The sequence below is a fragment of the Taeniopygia guttata genome, chromosome 3 (assembly GCF_048771995.1).
Source record: "Taeniopygia guttata chromosome 3, bTaeGut7.mat, whole genome shotgun sequence".
NCBI classification, from domain to species: Eukaryota; Metazoa; Chordata; class Aves; order Passeriformes; family Estrildidae; genus Taeniopygia; species Taeniopygia guttata.
This window is the reverse complement of record NC_133027.1, coordinates 71,378,875-71,403,085: the sequence shown is the minus strand read 5'-3', so window position 1 is coordinate 71,403,085 and position 24,211 is coordinate 71,378,875. Positions and strand designations below refer to the sequence as shown.

Sequence of the window (24,211 nt, the reverse complement as noted above, 5' to 3'; positions counted from 1 at the left end):
CTTCGGCGGGGCTAAGGGTCCGGCCCCTACCTGGCGCAGCCGGCGGACTCACCCTGTTAACCTTAGACACAAAACCCTCAGGTAAAGCCCAGAATGCCCAATATTTAAGCCCCCCAGAGGGCAGTTTACAGCCGGCTGAGCGCACACGCCCTCGCCGCCGCCTCCGGGCCGGGGCCCGCGGCTCCCACCCCGGCCCCCGCTGCCGCCCGCCCCCAGCCCCTCTCACCAGGTGCAGGGCCATGGGCAGCGTCAGCAGGAACAGCCACAGATAGAGGTGGCAGCTGTTGGTGAAGGCGCCCTGCTCCGGGTCGTGGTACCAGCCCCCGGTCAGCGCCGCCCACACGCCCTGCCCCACCAGCCGTGCCGCCGGCGACACCATGGCCGCCCCCCGCCGCCGCCACCGCCGCCCCTCAGCCGCCCGCCGCCGCCGCCGCCATGCCGGGCGCCCGCGGATTCTCCCATGGTGCCCCGCGACGCCGAGCATCCCGCCCGCCCCACCCCGGGCGCCGCCGCCGCCGCCGGGAGAGCGCCGTCACGGGCCGCCCCCCGCCGGGCACCGCGCCCGCTCTGCCCCGCCGCGGGGCCGAGCCCGCCGCCCCGCCGGGGTCCGCGCCCGGCTGCCGGCAGCGGCGGCAGCGCTCGCAGGCCGCGGGGCGGAGCGGGGCCGGGCCGAGCCGCGGCGGAGGCGGGGCGCTTCTGGCGCGGGGGCGTCCGTCACGGCCGCGTCCCGCCCCGGGCACCGCGAGGTGCGGTCACAGGTGCAAAAAGAGCGCGGCACAGGGGCAGCCCCGGCGGCCGCCAGCTGGGCTGCGCGCCTCGCCGGCCACTCCCCCACCGCCGGGTTCTCACTGATCCTGCTCGATACATCACGAGTTTCCGATCTGCGAGCTCTGCCCAACTTTGGTGTCACCCGTTTTGCGTTGACTTGAGATGTGCTTTGGGCGGGATGGAGGAAAATTCCTCAAAAAAAAAAAAAAAAAAAAAACACCAAAAAACACATTCGGATTCTTTCAAGAATGGGTTTAGGGAAAAGCCCAGTCTGCCTTCGTTGAAGGGTTTCATGCAGCTGACCTCAAACTAGCGGAGTGAGGAGGTAGGCGCCGGCTGGAGGAAGCATAGGCGAAGTGGGCGAGAGGGGGGCTGAAAAGGTGATGGAGCTGAGTGGAAGCTTTGAGCAGGGTAAACTAAAGTTTGGTGAAGAATGAAGCATAATGATACCAGGTATATTCTTAGGGGACACCTCCAAAGGAAGGGGTACAAGGGTGGGTTGTGAACACCAGGGCTGGCCTCACACGGTGCTCACCACCTCCCGTCCCTGACCATCAGAAAATAACGGTGAAATTAAATTTTAAGTGTCTCACCGATCCCTTCTAGGGACTATTCAACATGTGTAGACCTTTATTGCAGTCAATTTTGTGAGGGATGCATGTATGTAATGGATACATCTTGCATACATCACCAAATTTACCCCATTTCAATTGTTCCTGACCATGGCTACAGTTTCACAGACCAAACATGCCATTCTGCTGTGCTTTGTGTGGATTTTTTTTTTTTTTTTTTGACAAAGGTAAGAGACCACAGATGCTATTATAGTAATTGTGAGCTCATGAACCACATACCTCAGCCTTCTTCCTGATGTCGCAGGCGATGTGACCGTGCTGGATGCTAGTTTTGGCTTGATGGGAGGGATGATACAGCACAATGAACAAGCAGTTGGGAGCAGGGAAGGAATGGCATCGTCTCCCTCAGCAGCACTCCCACCATTATATGCCTGAGGATCTACAGCCTTGGGGCTTGAATACTTGCTCAGTGTGATCTCAGGAAGTTTCCTGAGCTGTTCCTGAGCTGAATGAAGGAGGCACAGTCCTGGCCGTGCCTCATGTGCTACTCCTGTAATCACATCTTGCCCAAACTTCTGCCCTGTTGAGTGATATTTTTTTATCCTTTGCAGGTTCTTTTCAAATATGTCAAAGTTTATTAAACCAATTGTAATGATTGAATCAAGTGCAATATGCAGCTAATAGCAATGTTTTGATGTATGATAACTAAGAATGTTCAGTTTCAGAAACTACTTAAGTAATTTCCCCACAGGCAGACTAGTAAATAATTTTGTTTACATGCATAGCTCCAATATAGAAAGGTGGGTAAACTAGGGTGCAAGTAGAAAGCTTCTTCAAAACCTACTCTATTCTGTTTTTTGAGACCTGTAACTTATGTAGGTTACAATGTGGAAGGCCTAGATTGTAATTGATATTAGGTTGACATGTTGGTTTTGGCTGGGATAGTGTCAATTTCCTTCTTGGTAGCTGGTACACTGCCAAGTGGTGGATTCCATATGAGAATACTGTTGATAAAACAGTGATTTTTTGGTTGTTGCTATGTCATGTTTGTCTTAAATCGAGGAACTTTTTGTGTCTCATGTCCTGTCAGTGAGGTGGTACAAAAAAGAAAAACTGGGAGGGGCAGGTGATTGAAATTGCCCAAAGGGTTATTCTAGACCATATGACATCATGCCCAGTATATAAAGTGGGGGCAAGAAGGAGGAAGAGGGGACACTTGGAGTGATAGTGTTTGTCTTTCCAAGTAACTATTACATGTGATGGGGCCCTGCTCTCCTGGAGATGGCTGAACACCTGCCTGCCCATGGAAGGTGGTGAATTAAGTCCTTGTTTTGCTTTGCTCATGAGCATGGCTTTCCTTTCCCTATTAAACTGTCTTATCTCAACCCACAATTTTTCTCATTTTTACTCTTCTGATTCTCTCCTCAATTCTACTGTTGGGGGAGTGAGTGAGTGCCTGCATAGGGCTTGGCTGCTGACTGGGGTTAAACCATGACACTTGTCCACACATCACTCAAATCTTTGAACTCTTCCTCATCTTTGGATAATGTTGACAACAAGTTTTTTTTTTGGTATAACAATACTTGCAGTTATGAAGGGTTCCTGTAATTTCCAGGTCAGGATATGTGTTCTGGACACAACATAGATGCACAGTATTGTAGCTACACAGTTACAGGGGTGCCAAAGATGAAAAAAGGGACCCCTTTTCTCAACAGAGAGATGCCAGAGAGGGTCTGAGCCACCTGTATGGCGCTCTTTTAACCGGTAACTCCACTAGGTGGTGCCGAAAGGAAAGTTTAGGACACTTTACACTGTTTTGGTCATAATATTTCCATTATTGGAACTCCCAGGAACAGCAACTATACACCAAGATCCTGGAATGCTGGTGCTGAAGAAACACTGCACAAAGTCTAACCCGAGTGCAGTGATTGCTAGTGGACAGTGGCACTTCAGAAAGCAAATTTTGGAATAATAGCTCTAGATAAATATTTAAACATTTCACTGCACTGCAACCAATACCTTGTCTGACCCAAAACATTCCACACTTAATTAGTTCCTGCAGATTCTTTTAGATAAAAAAGTACAAGGTGGAATTTGTGTGGCAGAACACTTGTATTACAACATACTTTATGGCTTTTATAATAAGGCAAATATGCAGATAAGGGAAAGGCTTGTAATTACCTCTCTGAATAGCTGCAAGGCAATGTTATATTAAAGGAAATGGGAGAAGACTTGATAGACATGCTGGTTCTGCATTCTTTCTTTTTTGGTTAATGTGGTTCAGTAAGTCACTTTAGCATAATTGTATTTTTTTGTGTGGGGTATATCTATAAATACAGAGGGATAAACAAAAATTTATGATTTTTGAATACTGTAATTTTTTTTTAATTACTGTATTTATGTTCAAGCCTTCCTTCTGTGGTATCCAGCTGCAAATTTTGTGTTTATGTAGAGATGTACAGTGCTATGAATGTAGGTTTTTCTACAAAATTGAGTGTTCATCGCATCAGGTCATTCAACTCAGCAGTGCAGTTTTACACCTTTCCCGAGCCTTTGCTGTCCTCCTGGGGGCCTCTGCTGAGGAGGCCACATCCATAACCACAGGTCCCACAGCACAGTGATTGGCTCCTGGCATGAAAACTCATTTCCTTCCACTTTGAACCACTGTCTCACACCACGCTGGCAAGATGGGAGGGCGTCCCCAGCCCACACACTTCCCTCCAACTTCCAAGGAAAGGACAACTGTACTTTAGAAAGTGATACAATTTTTCCACTTAAAACCAGGAGAATCTTTACCCAGAAATAGCATATACACAGCATTTGCTATTTTCAGGCAACCTCTTAATTGAAAGGATTGTGAGATCCCATCACACAGGGCTGGGACTCTATCAGCCCGTGCATGTTTAGGGTGGTGAGCAGGGGAGAGTTGCAATGGGTCCAGAGGAGGGCAACAAAGATAATTAAGGGCCTGGAGCATCTCTCACAAGGACAGGCGGAGGGAGCTGGGCCTGTTCAGCCTCGAGCAGAGATGACTGAGAAGGGACCCCATCAATGTCTATCAGTGTCTAAAGGGAGGGTGCCCAAGAGGATGGAGCCAGGCTCTTCTCAGTGGGGCTGAGCAATAGGTCAGGAGGCAACGGACAGAAACTGATGCACGGGAAATTCCGCCTGAATATGAGGAAGAACTTCTTTACTGTGAGAGTGACTGAGCATTGGAACAGATTGTCTGGAGAGGTTGTGGAGTCTCCTCCACTGGAGATGTTCGAGAACCACCTGGCCTCAATCCTGTGCCACGTGCTCTGGGAGGGCCCTGCCTGAGCAGGGAGCTTGGAACAGACCCTGTGGTCCCTTCCAACCTGACCCGTTCTGTGAGAGCCCACGAGCGGCGGGGGCAGGTGGCAGTAGCAAGCACGAACGAGGAAGTTCAGTTTCTTCAGAACGCTCTTGGGATTTGTTCCAAAGGAGCCCCCAAACCGCACAGGGAAGGAGAGAGGAAGCTGCGGCGCAGGCACACGCCATCAGCCCTGTCTGCAGCCGCTGAGGGACAAAAGGGGGGTCGCAGCCCCTCCGCCTCGCCCCCGCTCCGCGGGACCGCGCCCGCGCCACGTGACGGCGGGCGGCCAATGGGCGGGCCCGGGCGGGCGGGCGCGGGGCACCGGCGCTGCCCTCCCCGCCTTTCCGCGCGCGCCTGCGCTCTCCCCGCGGAGCCCCGCGGCGGCGGCGGCGACCGGGAGCCCCGCCCCTGCCCGCGCCCCGCCCTCCCCTCCCGCGGCTCCCGCTCAGCGGCGGCGGCGGCAGGTGAGGATGCGGCTGGGCGGGCGCTCCCGCGTCGGCGGCGCTGCTGCTGGTGGCCGCCGGGGCTGAGCTCGCTGCCATGGCTCTGCCGGACGCCGGGGCGGCGGCGGCGGCCGCCGGTGGTAGTGGGGGTCCGTGCCCGCTGTGGACGGCGCTGTACGACTACGAGGCGAGCGGCGAGGACGAGCTGAGCCTGCGGCGAGGGGACGTGGTGGAGGTGCTGTCGCAGGACGCGGCGGTGTCCGGCGACGACGGCTGGTGGGCGGGGAAGATCCGCCACCGCCTCGGCATCTTCCCGGCCAACTACGTGACCCGCCAGCCCCGCGGTGGAGCGGCGGCGGGGGGCAGCGGGCGGGGGGACCCCGCGGGGACCCTCACGGAGATCGACTTCCAGCACCTGGAGCTGCAGGAGATCATCGGCGTGGGCGGCTTCGGGAAGGTGTACCGGGCTACCTGGCGGGGCCGCGAGGTGGCCGTGAAGGCGGCACGGCAGGACCCCGACGAGGACATCACGGCCACGGCGGAGAGCGTGCGGCAGGAGGCCAAGCTCTTCTCCATGCTGCGGCACCCCAACATCATCGCCCTGCACGGGGTCTGTCTGCGGGAGCCAAACCTCTGCCTCGTCATGGAGTTCGCCCGCGGCGGATCCCTCAACAGGGCCCTGGCCGCCGCCCCCGGGGCCGCGGCCGCCCGCGGAGGCCGCCGCATCCCCCCGCACATCTTGGTGAACTGGGCGGTGCAGATCGCCCGCGGCATGCTCTACCTGCACGACGAGGCCATCGTCCCCATCCTGCACCGGGACCTCAAGTCGAGCAACAGTGAGTGTCGGGCCGGGCGGTGGGGGGAGGTGACGAGGGACCTTCGGACCGCGACGGCGAGGGGATGTCCCCGCCTGCGGCCGCGGGGCCGGGGGTGTCCCGGCGTGGCGGCGCTGGCCGCGGCGCGGGGGCGGGTGGCCGGGCCTGGACGGGCTCCGTCCGAGAGCCCTATTCCACCGGCGGGTCGGTGTCGCAACTTGGGCACCCCGTGCCAGAAGCTTGGGCAAGCGGCAGGTCGGCTTGCCGGGCTGTGAGCTGGCTGTGAACTCGTGGAAAGGTCGGGAGGAACCGGGGGTACCTTCAGCGCACGCAAACTCCTGCCCCCTTAGAGCGGGATAAAATACTGTGCGCAACCACAATTGCGAATCTACAAGGCTGTTTTAACTCTGATGCGTTGTGTAGTCCTGCCTTGTAAAACTTACCCAAGGAACCAAGCGCCTTGTAAAGAAAAGATTTAATACGGGTATCACTTCTGTTTCACTGCCGAACAGTCATGTGTTTCTGTTTTTCACTGCATGCATTTAACATTGTTAAAATTTACCCAGCTAGCCAACATTGAGGTGGAAAAGACAAGTACCTTAAAACCAGTAGATACTGTTGTTCAGATGCCAGATTTGCTTTCATCCCTTGGCTGCACCTGCAAGGAATGAGGGAGTTGCTCAATTTGTGCTTAATGGCTCCTTGGTCCATCTGACAATACAGAAGCATCTGAGTTTTTGGCCGCTGTGCATTTGGAAAGCTGGCTTACTAGAATATAGTGTTTATGGATTGCCGTTGTAGTTGTGTGTAGAAATGATGACCTGAAAGTGGAAATCTGTGTTTCCCTAAATCTCAACTCTTTCATTTTTGTTCTGAGTGTTCCAAAAGTGCAGCAATGTGTTAGACTATTTTTTTTTTTCCAGTTAGGAGTCCTTAAACAGTCCAGTAGAAATAAAAAAGCTTCGTTCAAGTTTGAAGCACTTTGTTTAAGAGGCTGTGTGTCTCGAAGGTCACCATGCATGGGCTGTTAAGACAAGGCTCAGTCATGGGACTGACTGTTCTGAGAATACTCTCACTATTTGTTAGATAAAGAAAGAACCTAGCTCAGCTGTGTTTGTGATTCTGTTTGTAACACAGACGGTGAACTCCTGTCCATTTAGCGTCATGGCCAACACCTTTATTTCTAGCAAGTGGTCTGTAGGCCAGCTTGTGCCCTTTTAGTTTGCTGCTGTGTTCAGAATGAGCTGCTGCACCTTGAGTATTTAGTGGCTCTCCTTAGACAGTGGGCTGCTGTATGCTAGCAGCATGTTAAGTGACAGTGACAGAGTTCATGTCTGAAATAGATTCATAACCCTGTGGTTTAGCATAATACTGGGAGCTGAGTTGGGTACTGCTGAGAACTGATTACCATTATCATCTTTTCATATAATGACAGAGCATTTAAAAATATATTTTTGATTATAACGTCAGTCTATGTGCCTGTTCACTTCTTCCATTATTAACTCCAGTTGCAGGTGCACTTAACTTGAGCTAGTTAGATCTCTCATCCGTATTTCTTAATCTTAGCAAGATAACTTCAAACAAACTTCTTAGTTTGAAGAAGTATTGAATATGCTAAATAGAATTATGTCTCTTGACCATCCACCTAAATGATAGCATTAGAAGACAATGGTGCACTGGTGGTACCATATACTGTTTAACAGCATGAATATAAAATGACTACAAGTCATGGCAGTATCCCCTGTTCTGGAGACTCATCCATTCATCAAAATTTCCCTTCATTCTTGTTCTGTAGTCTTTTGCAGTCTTGCACAGTGGGAATGGAATGCTGCCAGGGTTGACTGAGCGATTTGCTTGGCGTAGATAGTAACAGTTCTGCAGTGGCTGCAGCTCCTGGCAGGGGTCTGGCAGCACCCATTCCTCACCTGCTCGTAGCTGCTTTCCAGGCACTGCTAGTGGTAGTGGTTCAGTGCTCACCCTTAAGCAGCTCTAGGTAGTATATGAATGTATCAGTTTTGTGCTGGCTTAGTTATTTTTGTTAAGAAGGGTGTTTTTTCTTCCTCAACAATAAATTTTAAAAATGACTGCCCTTAATACGGTGTGGTGAGGCATGCTTCTCAAACTATTTCCCTAGCAAGCAGGCAGGGACTAATTTTTCCAGCCAGGGAAAGGGAGCCCCTTCTACCAGTGTATTTGATCCAGAAAAGGTATGTGTCTGGGCTTGTGGTTGGCAGGCAATAGCAAGCATCTCAAAGGCAAGTTACTTCTCTCAGTGCAGTTTTATAGAGTTGGGATCTCTATAGCATATCTAGTGTGGTTTCACTGAAGCCAAATTGACAGGACTGAAGAGAAAGTGCCACAAACAGAAGGGCTATGAGAACAGCCAGTTTTTATTAACAGCAGTGACTATCTAGGTTTGAATGCTTGTTTCATTTGGCTGCTTTTGGGAGGTGGGAAAAGTTCTGTGTTTCTGCCAGAGTAAGGGAAATTAATAGGTAAACAAATGTTTTCCATGTTGGAAAGGAAAACTAACAAACTTGGTTTTGAAAGCTGAACAGGGAAGTAAAGTGTAACTCATGGGTTTTATTAACAGCAGAGTGAGTTTCTTCAGTTCTGGAATCCAAGTAAAATAGATTTAAATTTTCAGGCTTTTCAGAAGCAGACAAAACAAAGGTGTAAAGAACTCTTAGCTTTAGATGTGTGTGATGAAATGAAACATAGTAATCATGGTCTCTTAATGTTGCTTTACAAATTTAATAAAGCCGTTGCTTTATAAAACCTTGTGTGGCTGAAGTAGTGAGAAGTTTCACTGACAAAGAACATGGCCTGTTTTGAGGATAACTTCTCATAAGTAGTTCTTACATTCCTCAATATACTTTATAGATCAAAGCATAATCTAAAATTAAAGATTAAGATGCGAGCTTTACCTAATCTAAAATCTGAATAAAAATAATGGAAGAGTTTTTTTTTTTAAGCCATCATTGTTAGTCAAGGAATTCTGAATTAATTAATGCTTTAACTGAAAAAATGTCTTTAAAATTGTGAAAATACTCAAATGTTTCTAACTCTATCCTCAGGGTAGGAATTTATTCTTGATTAAGCATGCCAGCTGATTATTAAAAAGTTAGGTTTTACTGGAAATAAAAGACAGGAATTCATCTACAAGACTAGACACTAATAGTTATTTGTGTCTTTTTACCACATCTCAGCTGTTTTTCTGACTCTTTGGAAGGGCATCTTTTTTCTCTGAGGGGATAAAATTTCTTTCTTCTGAGCAAGGACACCCCATTAGTTTCAATACCTGTGGTTGTGTAAGGGTTAGCATAGCCTCCCCTGATTATTCTATCCTGAAGAAAGCTAGTAATGTGTTCAGGTAGGGTATGTCACATTTTTACTTTCTGAACTCAAGGGTAGAGAAAATTGAGGTTTGGGATTCTGGGGTTAATTTCAGGCTGTGCACTACTTCTGCCTTTAAAAAAATGCACTTTATCTCTAGTGCAGCAGCCTTGTGTACTTGTAGGGAGCATTGCAATAAGTTCAGAATATCTTGCTTATGGCATAGACCTATCCATGATTACGAGTTGATTATGTGTAGATTAAGTGTACTAACACAGTACTGATAAAGTGCTCCGTGCTCGCTTGTCATAGATGGATATGCCAGCAGGGTTCAGTTTGCTGTGGTTTTTACCAGCTCCTCCAACAATCCAGGCTCCTTTGCAGCCCTCAGCTCTGTGAAGGCCATTGAGTTTATATTGCTTTTTGAAATTGTCAAGGTTAGCTTGAGTTTCAAGGATTGTTGAATAAGGCCATGGAAGTGACAGTTCTAATGAAAACTACTTGGAATTTGAAGGAATCAAACATACAAGATGGCAACCCACTGTAATGTCATGTTCTTCAAACTAGTATAATGAGTAGCAGTTAGAGAATAGAAACTATTTGATTTTAAAACCTTAAAAGGAAGTGTGATGTGTTTTGACGGAACTGTGACAGCTACTGTTGACTCAGTAGCTTTTGTTGAGGCAAGGTGTCCTGGAGTTTGAAAAAAGTAAGAACAAATTATCTCTGGTTCTTTGCTTTTACAGGTTATTTGTAGCAGAATTGCTCAAATTATGCTATTAAATACCTTCTAAAATAAGATGGAGATGTTTTCCAGAATTCGTAAAAACTTTTCTCTCAAACTTCTCTGTATAGCAACTTTAGGCTAGCTGTTCAGGGAGAGAAAGGGTAAGAAACTAGAGTTAAACCTATCTGCCATTTTATGAATTGATTTTATGTATTCTGAAATCACTAGGGTGCATAATTTGTCCCTTTACTGTTTTGAAGAGGTTAAGACTTTTTCACATCACAAATGCAGCTGTTATTAAATGTTTGAAATGCAGAATCTTGTACAGTTACCAAGAGAATTCAAAATTACATTCTTACAGTATTACAATTGTCTTTGGTAGTTTTGAAAGAGAAGAGAAATGACTTTTCAGTAGATTTGAGCTTCAATGTAACTTCCTTTGAAAATACAGTTCCAAGATGCCCACTGATGACAGTGAAACTTGGAATTTTTTCTGTCAGTAGCACTGTGCCAATTACTGCTCACCTGCTGTAGTGTAACAAAACTAAAAAACCTGATGTGTTCTGCATCTCAGTCTCCTCCTCCTGGCATTCCCACTTGTAGAACTTAGTCTCATATTGGCTTCCACATCTCCAGTGTCCCTGATGGGCTAAGCCTGACTGTCCCAATGTGCCTATCTCCAGTGCTGGGTGACTCGGGCACCTCCTGTAGCATGCTGCATATGCTGTAATTGGTTTGACATTGCTTGTACTGCCTGGCTAGCTGCTAAGCTGCTGGTGGCTGGTGTCTCTGAGGTCTGAAGGAGAGTGGATGTTTTTCCTGGCAGAACTAACTGCAGTTCCTCTGCCAGAAAGCAACTGATTTTCATAAAACCCATAGGAACCACGTCTTTAAGAGTGTGGCATCACTTTGATAACTGTCAATCAGGTAGAATAGTGGGCCAGAAGTTATTTAGCATTTTAGAATCTGTAAGCTGTAGTTTTCCATGCTGTCTTCATATAGGAAGTCAAGGTACTTAAATGCTTTACATTGTTCTTAATTACTTAAAATCACATAAAGTTAGAAATTATGCCAGGTGTACCATGTTCCTATCCCATCTCTGAAAGGCGGCAGCCCTGCCTTGTGCTTTGCTGTAAAAATAATTCTGCTGCATTGCAACATTAAGAACATTAAGAACTCATGCATCCTGAAGCATCTGGAACTGTATATGCAGGAAGGAGCACTGGTTTTTATAACCTTTTGGCTAAGTATTCTTAAAAAAAACCACAAAAAACAAAAATCAAGCCACCTTCATGCAAATACCAGTAGGATTGCAAAATTTCATTAATTTGGGAAGCAACATCAGTTTTGAAGGTTGTGGTCTACTTAAAGTTAGCATGCAGTTAGAATTCCAGGAAGTTTTTCTTTTGAATGTCCTTATGTCACATGAAAGAGTTCTGTGTTTCATGAAACATTGCTCCCAGTAATTTTTTTTTCATTATTTCATGTGTGCTCACACTATGTAGGCAGGGATTCTATTTTTTGAGATGCCCTGAAGGTTAGCTGGATTCTGTGGGAGCATCAAATGCTTAGCAGCCTTGAGCTAGAGTATTATTTTTTCCAGTTCATTAAAGTCAATGCTATTTGTTATACCTGTTTTAATATTCACTTAATATATATGCTTGTTGCATATGAATATGTTGTGTTGTTTGTATCCAGAAAGATGGTGGAATTCAAGAGAGAACAATTGTGAGTAATTGGTTGCTGGGATTGTCTGGATCCACCATAGAAATAACTAAAGTGTTAATAATTACAGTGTTAAACTGTTGTAGAGGCCTAATTTCCAGTTGAAGGATGTGTTTCAGCATTTAAAAATAACATTCAGGAACATTATGTTTTTAGTACAATATCCAGCAAATGAAATTTTGTGAACTGCTGCTCTGTAACACAATATTTGTACAGTCTAAGCTTTCAGAGGAGGAATAATATCCAGCAGTTATTTTATTTGTAGATGATGACTTAACTGTAGTAGCCATTTATTTCACCTCAATTACTGTCTTCTAAATTTGCTTCTGTTTGATGTTTTTCTGTGTCTCAAGACATTAACAGGTGAGAAAGATTACTCATTAATTTAGAACAAAGTCCCTCAAACTTAACAAGGCTGAAGTATATTTACATGTAGTGCTTTATGCTGAAAACAAGACTCTAGGCTGAAACACTAGCTATATGTAATTTGATTAATTAAAACCTCATGAACTTTTAATACCCCTATTTATAACTCATTTTTAATTCAGACTTTCATTTTAATGTTTTCCCAGCTATGTCCATCTGATAGCTGTAGAGAGTTGTTTTTATTTGGTGTTCAGACTGCATCTCTAACAGGTTGGATTATTTAGTCCAGAGTAATATTACTTTGATCTAACTTGGTTTTTCATGTCTTCTGCTCTCTGTCTTTGTTTTGTCATTGTAAAACACCAAGTGATCTGGTTTCTAACTTTTGGAAGATAGGTTTGTGGGTTGTTTGGTTTTTTTTGTTGTTGGTTGTTTTTTTTTTTTGTTTTTTTTTTTTCTGCTTTGTTATACTCATTCCTAGCATGTTTCTTCAGGACTTCCATTTGCACCAGGGTTTCTGGTGACCTCTTCATGGAGAATGTGGGGAGTCACATTCTAGTCTGTATGTTTGTTTGTTGTGTCACTGTTTTTGATGATAAAGAGTTCTGTTTTGGGGTAGCATTATACATTTAAGTAGGACTTTGGATAAGAGTGTTTTTAATATTTGTGTCTTAAAGAAGACTTCAAGCATTATTTGGGTCAATTTTTTTTTTTAATAGCTAGTACCCTAAAGATACGTTCATATACCTTTTTGCCTCTGAAAATTATACTGAGCAAGCAACCCATTTCCACAAAGGTCAATGGAAAACCAGACAGCTAAACACCTCCCATTAGCCGTTAAAAAATTATAAAATTTTGTTAATTCCCCTAAACAGTGAAAAATAAGTTTAACTGCTGACCATAACACTTGTTAAATGAGGTATTGTACTTAAATAAACAGACTGCAAAGTGTGGTTGGGATTTAACCATTGGTGGTGTTATCCAAGCATTAGAAGAAATTGAGATATCAATTGAGTTGTCAGTTACAGATTATTCCTCCATCCTCATTGGAGCTGTAGGGACAGGACATGTCTTTGGACCCTCTTAGCAAATATTAAAAGTTCCATGAAAATGTTCTGCAACCTCAAAAGAATAGAGAAGTAACACATCAATGAACTGTATTTGGATATTGAATGCTGCTTTGTGGTTTCTTTGACCTTAGAAGAGAATGGCTTTTTGTTTGCAATCTGTAAGTTTTCTTACCGCTGAGTATGAACTTTCTCCTAAACTTGCTTCAGTGTTTCAAGTTCTGAAACAGGCTGACCTTGTACGATAAACATTTGCAAGGAGTGGTTGCAGCCTAGGGTAATTTCTGACCTTGAAATTTATTTCTGATTATTTGTTAAAATTTAAGGCATTGAAATTTGTTTCAATGATTTTCAGTAATAATTCTTCTAAAAATGCAGATATTTTCCTTTCTTTTTTTTTTTTTTTTTGAACCTTGGGGTTCTTTAGGGCATTTAAGTAAATATAAATACAGATTATATACAGACACAAACAGATAAATACCGAATTACTTGGCTGTCTATATATTCACAGTACAAAAATAACAACTAGTGTAATGTACATTCCTGGATTGACAGCTTTAAACTACATTTCATCATTTTTACCTTGCTTGACCATGTTACTAAGAGCCTACCTCAATCCAGTCACTGCAAATAAGTGGATGTTTAAATTTTAACCCTCTTACTGCATGTTAAATTCATGGATTAAATATGGCAAGTTGGAAAAATTGCATATTTGTATAATGTCACCACAGAAGTATTCTTCCTTCTTGGAACTTCTTGCCAGCTTTAACTTTTTTTGTGTAGGATGGGGGTCATAGCTCCAGTTAAATCAGTCCTAGACATGCCAATGTTGGCTACATAATCATTCTTTGTTCTCTTCATGGTGACTAAAATCTGTGTTTTGGCAGGTGTACTATTAACTCAGAGCTGATAAGTCGGCCCTCCTTCTCAGAAATGTAGGAGTAAATGCTTCATTGCTGTGGTTTATTATGGGACAAGTTAACCCTTGGAACTGTTTATATTCTAAATGTTCAGCCAGTTTTGTGATTTTCTTTTCTATTAGGATTAGATACCACTGTTCTTCCTGAAGTTAATTGCTTTTATTTCCTCCTGTATTATGTAGAAAGGAAAAATATTGTACTTTTAAACTCATTGCTTAGTGTTACACTACTGAGACAATCAGCCTTCCCTTTTATTTCTCTTCTCAAGAGGACAGCACTGTCAAGTTTGCAGAGTTCTCATTTCAAAATAAATGTTCTCACTTTGCTGTTCTTGAAAATGCACAGTCCTGAGAGGGTAATGAAGAAAACTGCAAGGATGGAATGCAGGAATTCTACCCCACAGAATCTATTTTGATGGGATTTTTTTTTCCTCCAAGTTTTGTATTTAAAAAAAAAAAAAAAAAATGGACTCAAAAATTGTCTGGTTTTTTTTTTTTTCTGCTTTGTTTGGTAGGTAACACTTTGTTTGGCTTTTTTTATTTTTTGTTAAAACCAAGACTCTTTCAAATATTCTTTATAAAAGAAACTGACAACCTAAAAATTCTTAATAAAGTGTAACCTATTAAGATTCCTCATAGAAATTGTGTTAACAGGGTTTCATGTTAACTGATGAGATTCTAAGAGAACTCAAGGACTAAACCTGACTAGGTACCTACAACCAGAATTTGGATTCATAGCAGTTGGCATCTTCAAAGGAACCCAGGAGGTTTTTTTGGTTTTGGTTTATTTAATGGGTTCTTTCCAATAGTAGATTTCATCAAAGGGGATTTTATAATGGGAAAAAAAAAAAAAAAGCATAGCAAAGCTGGATCCTATATTTAAATCTCTGACTAAAACTAGATGTAAAAGGGTTGACCTGTTTCTATTGCTTGACTTCTCACTTGTTGCAACAGGTGCCACTTGGGTTCCTCGGGCAGCTATAGCTGCATGAGGAGGCTTCCCCACCCACCTCCAGGCAGCTTCTCCCCCTCCCACCTGTCAGCAGAATCTACACAACTCAGTCTCTGCCTGTGTGGTCAGTACATCAGGTTAAAACTTTGGAGAGATTCAGCAGGAAACTACTCTAAGCTGGTTTATTTGCAGGCTTCATTTTCTGCTGAGCTGTCTGGCTGGTTGAGTCTCCCAAGACTACCCAGCTGCTAGACTCAGTCTGGGGGCAAAAAGCTGTAGAGGGTAAGTGGCAGCAGACTCTTTTACTGTCTAGGTTGTGACATCAGACTATACCTCTTTACTTGAGCTTTGCTAGTAAGTCACCCTTAAACATAGAATGTATTTTTAATTTTTTAGGTATGTATCTATGCATTTCTATTAAACTTTATTTCATTTTGATGTGACTTTTTTTTTTTTTATTAAATGTTCTAATTTCAACACATCAAATGCACCTGGAGACAGATTACAAAAACTAAAGCAACAAGGAAGTTTATAATTGCGGAGTGTAATGTGTTATCATCAGGAAAAGTATGCCAACTATGTAAATACTTCTGTGTACTCAGAGGCTGTGTATTCTTCTGATTAGCTTGAAATATCAAACTGCATCGAGTCATTTTCTATTGACTTCAGAAATATAACTATAAACCCAAGCCAAATTTGAATGAAATATTCATAGCTTCAAAACAAAATATTGAAAAGGTGATTTGACTAATGGTAGATAACTTAAATTGTTAGTTCTGAAGGAAGGTAACCTCTGTCAGCTCCTGCCTCTGGATGCCATTTGTGAGATTATAAATTTCATCTGCATTGCCTGTTAAGTTCTGTATGTTGTATGACATATATTGATGTGGGGAATGGCCAAGTCTTAAATTTGGGTTAGGCAGGAAATTAATATTTTCTTCAAGTTTCTCCTGGAGTAAACAATACCTGATATGTTATGTATTGACAAAGACTTTTTATGCAGTTTGAAATAAGTGAGGAAGTTCCTGGTAGGTAGAACACGACTGAGTATTTTGAGTTTTAAAGCTAAGTTTCAATAGTGATTGATCTCCATGTAATTGTGAAATTATGGAGAAATTGCTTTAATGAGGTTGTTTTTTTCTTAAATTTAGTTTTTAAATAGAAGAGTTAAATTCAGTATTTTACTAAAGAGAACTTGAGAATGTTTGGTGTCCAGTCTGATTTTGATTTTTTGCTGACGTAGTATCCAAATCCTAAATTTTTCAGAATTTACTGCTGATCTAGTGTTTAAATTATGATTGTTCGAATGTTTAATTATAAATGCTTATTACCTCTAGTACTTCCTCTTACAACACAATAAAAATTTCTGTTTTGCATTACAGACCTATCTGAAGAGCAAGTGAAGCACAAATGGCATGCAGTAAAGTAACTTGCAGCATCTGTAGTCTGTGCCAATAACTTGTTAAAACTGCTTCTTTCTCTCAAGTTTCCATTTGCCAAAAGTTGCTTTAATAATAGTTATTAAAGAAGTGAAGGGGAAGCAAAAAAATGGTGATGCAAGGTGTGTTGGAGCTGTTGAAATCTCTTTTCCCTTTTCCTCTCTTTCCTTCTCCCTCCATTTTCTTCAGAAGGCAGGTGGCTCCTAGTTATTCTTATCCTTTGTGCTTTTCTTTTGCCACATATCCTACAGTGGGCTGTGCTTTTCTTATGAGGTTGGTGTGTATTTGTCAGTTCATGATGTCGAGGACTTCTTGTGTCAAGTCTTGTCTTGTTTTGGCTTTCCAACTGGGAACACTTTGTTCAGGATTTTTTTTTTTTTTTAGTATGTGATGGCTCCTTTGAGGTACATTTCTTGGGTTGTTGGTTGTTTTGGATTTTTTTTTTAAGATGGATATTTTTAGACAAATGCATTTAAGTACAAACTGTTCCTTTCAGTTAAGTGTGAAAATTAAGAACTGGTTGTATACCTGCTGTTAAATTACATAGAAGAGCACAGTATCCATAGACTAAAAAAGTCTCCTTTAAGTGTAATCAGTGTTTAAAGGATAAAATTCCCTTGCTGATGGTGACCTCTGACCTTAATCTGGTGAGCCCATCACAATCTGACAGATAGTAGCTACAGAGATAGCAGAACCCATCCTGAGAGCCACGGGAGAAAAGGAAGGTATTTAAGAAGCAGTGCTGCACAGGCAAAAGTATCATCTTTTGTATATACAGAAGAGTTTCTGATCAGTTAATGTTCTCACTGAGATATTTAATTTGTTGTTTGCACACCTAATTTTTTGCACTGTGATACTTAATCTACAGTTTAAAATCTGGATATGGATTCTATAAGCAATGTTGAAATTTTAATTTCCAATTACAATTGGAGCCAAATAACAGTTCCAAATGGTGGAGGTGGGTCTCTTAATATGGACAAGGTATTGTGTTTCATTAATTGAATACATAACATTTAATAAGGTTTTTTTTCTGCCTGTTAGTCTCCAGGTAAAGATGCAGGGTCACCCTGCTGGTTTTGTTGCATGTTGATTTAGTGAACTAACAGGAACCAGATTTGCTTGCAAACAGTTGGAGAGGGAACTGACTGAGTGCAGGGGGAACAGAGACAGTAGCAGCATTGTCTGGACAATCTCTATTTGCAAGTTGAGTTGTACAGCATACCAATATTCTTCCCTTTATAGTGTTCTCTAAGAATGACTTTATCAGTGGTGGTAAATGTAGTGGATATATAGGCATTCTTACCTATAATCATCGTAACTTAAATAGCTGTGGTATTAAATAGCTTATATTTGCAAAGCCTATGATAGCCACCTGTTTAGCAAACTGTAGATAAAGTAGCAAGGAATGGTTGGTAGCAATTGACTATCTTGGCAAAAGAAGGTTGCTTAATGTTTTATTTTTAGTACTAACAAAATAGGTAATATAAAGGGGGTATAATAGAAAGTGCAAAGATGATATGGGGGATAGAATGGACTTCAATATTTCAGGATCTTTTTTTTTCTTTAAGTATTATAAGGTTATTTGAATTCAGTACATTTGAACTACTGAAAAGGTGTTCAATCCTTTGCTTTGGCTTCTCTCGGAATATCTTCTTAATAATTTTATATGTGTGGTAACCGAAAAAAGACACCTGAAAACACTGGAATGCATTGTTCATGCAATAAAACTGACTTTAACTGTATGAAGTCTTTGGATTTAAAAAAAAAAATCAACTGAAATGTTGTCTTAAATGGGGGCTTTGGCTAGATAAGTTTGGAGAATTACCATCTATATGTACTTAGAAACAAAAATAAAACTAACACCGTTGGGAATAACCCACAATAAAAAAGTAGCACTGAAGAGTTTAGTTCTAGGTATACATTTCCTAGATGTCCGCCTAAAATGTCTGTCCAGGCCTCCCTCAGGCTTGCTGTAAATGCTGTTCCCTTAATTATATGAATTTTAACAAAAAAGAGAGATGCTGAGGCAGGAATGTGAGTCTTTTATTTAGAATTATGCTTTAAACAAAGTGCTTGCAATTTAAATTAGTACTTCTAGTTTTTCTCTAGGCTTTCAGCTTAGTCTTGAAAATAGCACTGGGGGTGTCATTCTGTACTTGAGTTTGCCAGATGTGCACCCCCAGGAATCTGATTTGTCTAAATGTGCTCTGTTCTATTATTTCTGGCTTATCGGTCTATATGTAGGCTCTTGCTTGATTTTTCCTTTCCCCAATAAAATTTCAACCCAAGCTCAAAAGCACAGAGAATGCAGTTCTTGTTCAATTCTGGCCAGACTTGGTCTGCTACTTTATGTGTATTTCAGCTTTTGCTCACATTAAAAGGAGCTTTATTGCCAGTGTGGAGAGTTTGGAGATGGGACTGATGGGATGGGAATGGCACAGGAAAAGGAGTGGCAACTGGGAGCATTTGAGGAGGATTTTCCTGAGACTCATGCCTCCTTTTCAAGCACAATTTCTGCGCTTTTCTCAACTAAGAACACTTTGCATGGAAACAATTGTGTGGCAGATAATTGTTGCTGGGTCTGCTCTAATTAGAGGAACACAGAAAGTACTGGCAAGCTCCATGGCAAAGAGTTAGATTTTGGTTTCTAAAAGTATGCAAAACATCTTACCTGCATACTGTTAAACCGTTAAATATTTGCATTGTGCCATAAGATCAGTAGAAAAATATTCCAACTGTAACAATGATAGTGCAGAAAGCAAGAAAAATTAATGGCAATACTATTTCAGGGACCATTAGATTTAACAGGAATGTGTGTTGGATCTTGAGACTTTTTTTTGAGGAGTGAACTCTGCTTTATACCGCAAAGGGGGTCTGAAACGGGAATGGGAGAAAAGAGGCGATAAAATTCCCTACCCTGCTAACTCCAGATCTAGGTCTTGAATTTAATCAGAAGTGTGCCTAGAAGATCTGGACCAGCTAGAGTACCTAGGAAAATATTTTGTTTATAAGAGCACCAGTGTGCAGGTCTGCATTCTATTGTTAGGTATGGGTTACTTCTGTTCTCATAACTTCTCTGAACCTTTGTTTAGCCTAGCAAAAAGGACAAGCTCTTCCAATTTCTATTGATATAAAATACATTACTAGATCCTAACTATTCTATTTTCTATGTCTGCATTATTTCCTGTTGTTGGACATGGATGTGCAGGTTTAGTCATTCAGTATTTCATATGAGGTGTTACGCTTCGTAAAATTCTATTGATACCTCCCTGTTTCTACTGAACTAAGTCTTCTTTATTGTCTTGTAGATTTGAATGAGCTACTTGCACAGCTACATGTAGCTTGGTAGTTTTCTGTTAGCCAGAACAGCCAGGCATTTCTTCTTCCTTCATCTCTTCTTTATAGCTGTAGATTTTATGATTGATTTTATGCAAATCTGCATATTTTTTTAGTGTGATGGTCTGTTCTTTCTTAGAGTGGGCACTACCTTCTGACTGTGCTTCCAAGGGAGCTGGTGGAGTCACCATCTCTGCAGATATTCCAGAAATGAATGGATGTGGTACTTAGTGCTAAGGTTTAGTTGACATGGTGCTGTTTGGTCAAAGGTTGGACCTGATGATCTTGGAGATGTTTTTCCAACCTTTATGATTCTAGGATATCTTATCTACCACTTTTAATACCAGTTTACTGCATAGCACTTTATTTTTCTCTCTGACTTACTTGGCTTTTATCATTAATTTATTGATTTATATTTCAGGAATTATTGAAAATAACATCTCTTTGTTGCCCTGCTGTAAATATTTCTGGGCTGTCTCATATATTCAAGGAGTGCCTGTTATTTGTCACCCAAGCCTTTGCTCTGTGATGTTAACAGATTTGCTTTCTCCTTGATCTCATTGCTGAAAGGTAGAGTCACAAAGAGAGATGTAATAACTCAGAATTTAGTTGAAAATGGTGTTGCAGGTAGAAATCATATGCAACCTTAGACTACTTGATCATTTTTTTATATCTGGATGGAATGTTTGGGTGAGGATCCAAGACAGAGTTTTACATTTGGACCAAACTTAATCTCCTTCAATTTTGAATCATTCAGAAACATTGTATATGGTTTTGCTTATGTAAAAGTAAATAAGGTGTTAGATAAATATCCTTATCCTATTTCTTACTTGTAAATAAGTGAGCACATAGGATTTTCCTGCATTTCTGCATACCTAATCTAATCTATGGGTGTTGGTGGGTTTAGTTTTCAAGTAGTCTTTGCACATCTAAATATTTTGGGCTCTTCTTGCCAGGAGCAAAGCTAGAATGTAAGTATGAACTTGATTCTTCGTGGAAAATAAAAAGTCTGAAAAAATTGAAGTAAACCCAAAAGTGTTAAACTGACAAAAGTGTTAAACTTAACATTGCATGTATATTGTAGCCAGAAAAGATAATTTAAATGTTTGGAAAAGAAACAAGGGGGATGCTGAGTAAACAGGACAAAATGTGGTGGTTTTAAAATAGCTTCTCCCAGGTTAGCAGCCAGCAAGGGCCAGGAAGCTATGGAAGAGGCAGAAGGATGCTATAGTAAAGGTTGCTAGGCTACTCCAAGGTAAACTGTTACAGAGTGCTACTCAGCTATGCTGAATATTTTTACTGCCCAGCTGCTAAGTAATGTGTGTGAGGTATTGTTTGCCTGGCTACCAGCCGGAAAGGGAAGTTTGAACTGCTAAGAAATGTTGTCCCTTTGAAGGATGAAACTTGGTCACATGCCAGTTATTACCTTTTGCAAGACTGACTGTTTTTGGTTTCGGTCACATTGACTGACAAGGAATGTCAGGAATTCTGCTGAACATGTTTGAAATGGAACAGCAAACAATAGGTCTTTGATTCAAGTATAAAAGTATAAAGACTTGCATGAATTTAACCTGTTCTGGTGGTTCTCATTGGTGAGCTCTTGCTTTGTCTGTACCATTTTGGCCTTCATTTCTCTTGCTCTGTTAAGAAGCTTACTGAAAATGGAATGTGGGTTCTTTTCCTTTTATCTGGATTTGATGTAATTTTTGAAATATTTGTAAGAGTTAATCTCTACCAGTAAGAATTATTTCTTTCAATTGCAAGTGCAAGGTCATCAGTTTTTCTTCTGTAAGGGAGGGTAAGTCTTCGTCTGCTTTTTTTGTTAATGGGGTTCCTGTACTGTGTTTTGCTCTACATACAGCTGGAAACTACACATTTACATTTCTTACATGTAATTTAATTTTTGGTCTTTGTCCCAGGAGATAATTTTAATAGCAAGTTAAAACTGACAGTTGCTCTCAAACAGTGACAGAGGAACTGAATATGGAATTAAAATTATGGTGTGTTAAAATGATTCTTTTCCATCTGTTGTCTCCCTCCTTGTGAGCTCTGACACAATTACCCAGTTCTCTTCTTGCAACACTGTTTCCTGAAGAGGTGCTACAACTCTGTCAATAATGTCTGGTTGAACAAGTCAGGCACTGTAGGATGCAACAGCATAAAAAGGATAACTTACTCTTTAACATTCCTGAAGGTGCAGTGTGTATAACATAAAAGGGACTGGATCCAAGTCCAATAGCCTGTTGCCAGCTGGGGACTCCAAAGGCAAACTAATTTCCCTGGCATATAGTTTCCCAACTTTGTTCTGATTTGTGGTCCAGGGATTTAATGAAAATAAACTAAAAATAAACTTTTTTATTTCAGTTCCCTATATCAAGTTTATTTCTGTGAATTTGTGGAGATGCTTTTTAAATCTATGTTAAATAATAATATTCACATACCATGCCAAGAATTCCAAAGTTCAGAATCTTGTTGCAAAGTTCACCTATGTGTTATGCGAATGACTGGCACATGTTTGAATCTCATCTGCTAGTTTTACCCAATGGTGTCCATTTCTTGTAGTGAGAAACTTTAAACAGTTTTTACCCCTAGTTTTCTTCATTAACTAGGCATTGTTATATAGATTTTTGTTTGTAAATGTTTCTTTTCCTAGGGGAAGGCTAGGAAAAGGCTTCTTTCTATTAACCATTCCTTGTACCTGTGGTTATTTTATTTCAAGTACCCCGCTTGTGTCCTTCCCCACACCTCTTTCAGTTGTTACATGCTTTTGAAGATGAGTAGGTACTAGGATGGAGTGCACTATTAAGAATGGATTTTATACGGTGACATAATGCTGTTTTGTTTTATCAGTCTTTTATAAGAATACTTTACATTTGTTTTTTTGTTTACTACTGCTGCTGTTTTTATTATTCCAGAATCTGGTTGCAAAGTGGATAATTTTCTGACAGTCTGTCATCATCTGGGATATTAGGATTCTGGACTTTCCTAAATTATCTGATTTATTTTCCATCTCCAGTGTATTTCTTGTACTAATTCAATATATGCTCCTACAGTTGCATAAAAGCTCATGACACTGTAGGTATTTCTTGGTTCTAGAGCTTGGAATAACTTAAAATTATCAAAAAACATTTTCATGCAGATAAAAATTGCAGTAATATTTTCTCAACACTAGAAGTATACAATTATCTGTTCAATACAAGTTGTATGTGAAATTAGTAACAGAAATGTATTTTTTTATTGCCATTGCATTAATTTACAAACTCTATCTTTTGCAGTTTTATTGCTAGAGAAGATGGAGCATGATGACATTTGTAATAAAACTCTGAAGATTACAGACTTTGGTCTGGCTAGAGAGTGGCACAGAACAACCAAAATGAGTGCAGCAGGAACTTATGCATGGATGGCTCCAGAAGTTATCAAGTCCTCCATGTTTTCTAAAGGAAGTGATATTTGGAGGTAAGAAGTTATTCTGCTGAAGACCATGTTCAGTGCAACTGTGTTGAGGGTTTGGACAGAATTTTTTTTTTGTGGTTTGCTAGGTTATTGCCTCTGCATATGGCTAGTTTAGCTCTTCTAAGAAACAAACACATTTTAGAGTATCTACTTCAGTTGTTATACCTTTTATTATCCATTACTTACAAACTAGGGGAGGAGGAGGGAAAATAAATAATTTTTTTTTTAAAGCAAACTCTCATTAAGAGAAGCCGTTAAAATATTTGTTGGTTAATATACCCAAATGTTTCTTTGGAGTCTTAATGTAAATAACTTTGTGCTCTTGATACATAAATTTATGACTGATCTCATGACTGGTAGTTTTATTTTATATTTAATGTCTGAAAACTCTCAGTCTGTTTAAAAATGGGACCAACCAATTACTGCCTTATATGCCTGATAAATAATAATAAGGTGCAAACCAGACCTTTGCCAAGTGTTAACTTGAATTAGTGCTGTTTTTAGGAGTCTGGAATGTGATTGTGTGTAAAAGTTAATGCTAGGTTAAAGCTTCTACATTTACAGAGATTTTGCTTCCAGTAGCTGGATTAAGGAGAGTGTATTCAGCGCAAATTTGTTTTAACTTGCTCTCTAATTTTAAAGATGGGAAATGCTCTGTGTTAAATTTGTGAATTTCTTGTTTAAGATGTTATTGTGGCTAATATAAATAATATGGCTCTCACTACAGATGCTATTTTTGAGTGGTGTAGTGTGGGATAAATGTACTGTAGAAAGGTGATTTAAACTTTGGTTTTAATTTAGTTCTGTTTTGTGAGTGCAGAAAAGCAGTGATTGCACAATAGGCTCTAAAAGCTGCTGTGCCCCACCTTGAAAAGTCTGCATTTCCTTTCTTTTTGATACATTTGCTCTGAAGGGTGCAAGATAGCTATTTGGGGAAGGAGAAGAGGACTTTAATCTGT

At 41.5% G+C, this 24,211-nt stretch overlaps 2 protein-coding genes across 6 annotated transcripts in view; one reads left to right on the top strand and one right to left on the bottom strand.

Annotated features, from left to right (window-relative positions):
- The window catches only part of PCNX2 (pecanex 2), a 150,946-nt gene extending 150,379 nt beyond the window's left edge, over positions 1 to 567 (bottom strand). Inside the window, exon 1 of one of the 3 annotated variants that reach the window (XR_012055122.1) lies at positions 227 to 567. Coding sequence is in view for 2 of the 3 variants with exons in the window: in XM_072927114.1 (XP_072783215.1) it covers positions 227 to 484 (258 nt within the window). In the remaining variant the exon portion in view is untranslated. The remainder of the gene's footprint in view (positions 1 to 226) is intronic. The other 2 variants (XM_072927114.1, XM_030268277.4) reach the window with 2 other exon arrangements.
- A 4,517-nt stretch (positions 568 to 5,084) lies between these two features.
- The window catches only part of MAP3K21 (mitogen-activated protein kinase kinase kinase 21), a 40,359-nt gene continuing 21,232 nt past the window's right edge, over positions 5,085 to 24,211 (top strand). For all 3 annotated transcript variants that reach the window (XM_002191469.6, XM_030268275.4, XM_030268273.4), the window contains exons 1-2: positions 5,085 to 5,953; positions 23,075 to 23,255. In XM_002191469.6, the coding sequence (XP_002191505.5) occupies positions 5,215 to 5,953; positions 23,075 to 23,255 (920 nt within the window). In that variant the 5' untranslated portion in view covers positions 5,085 to 5,214. The remainder of the gene's footprint in view (positions 5,954 to 23,074; positions 23,256 to 24,211) is intronic.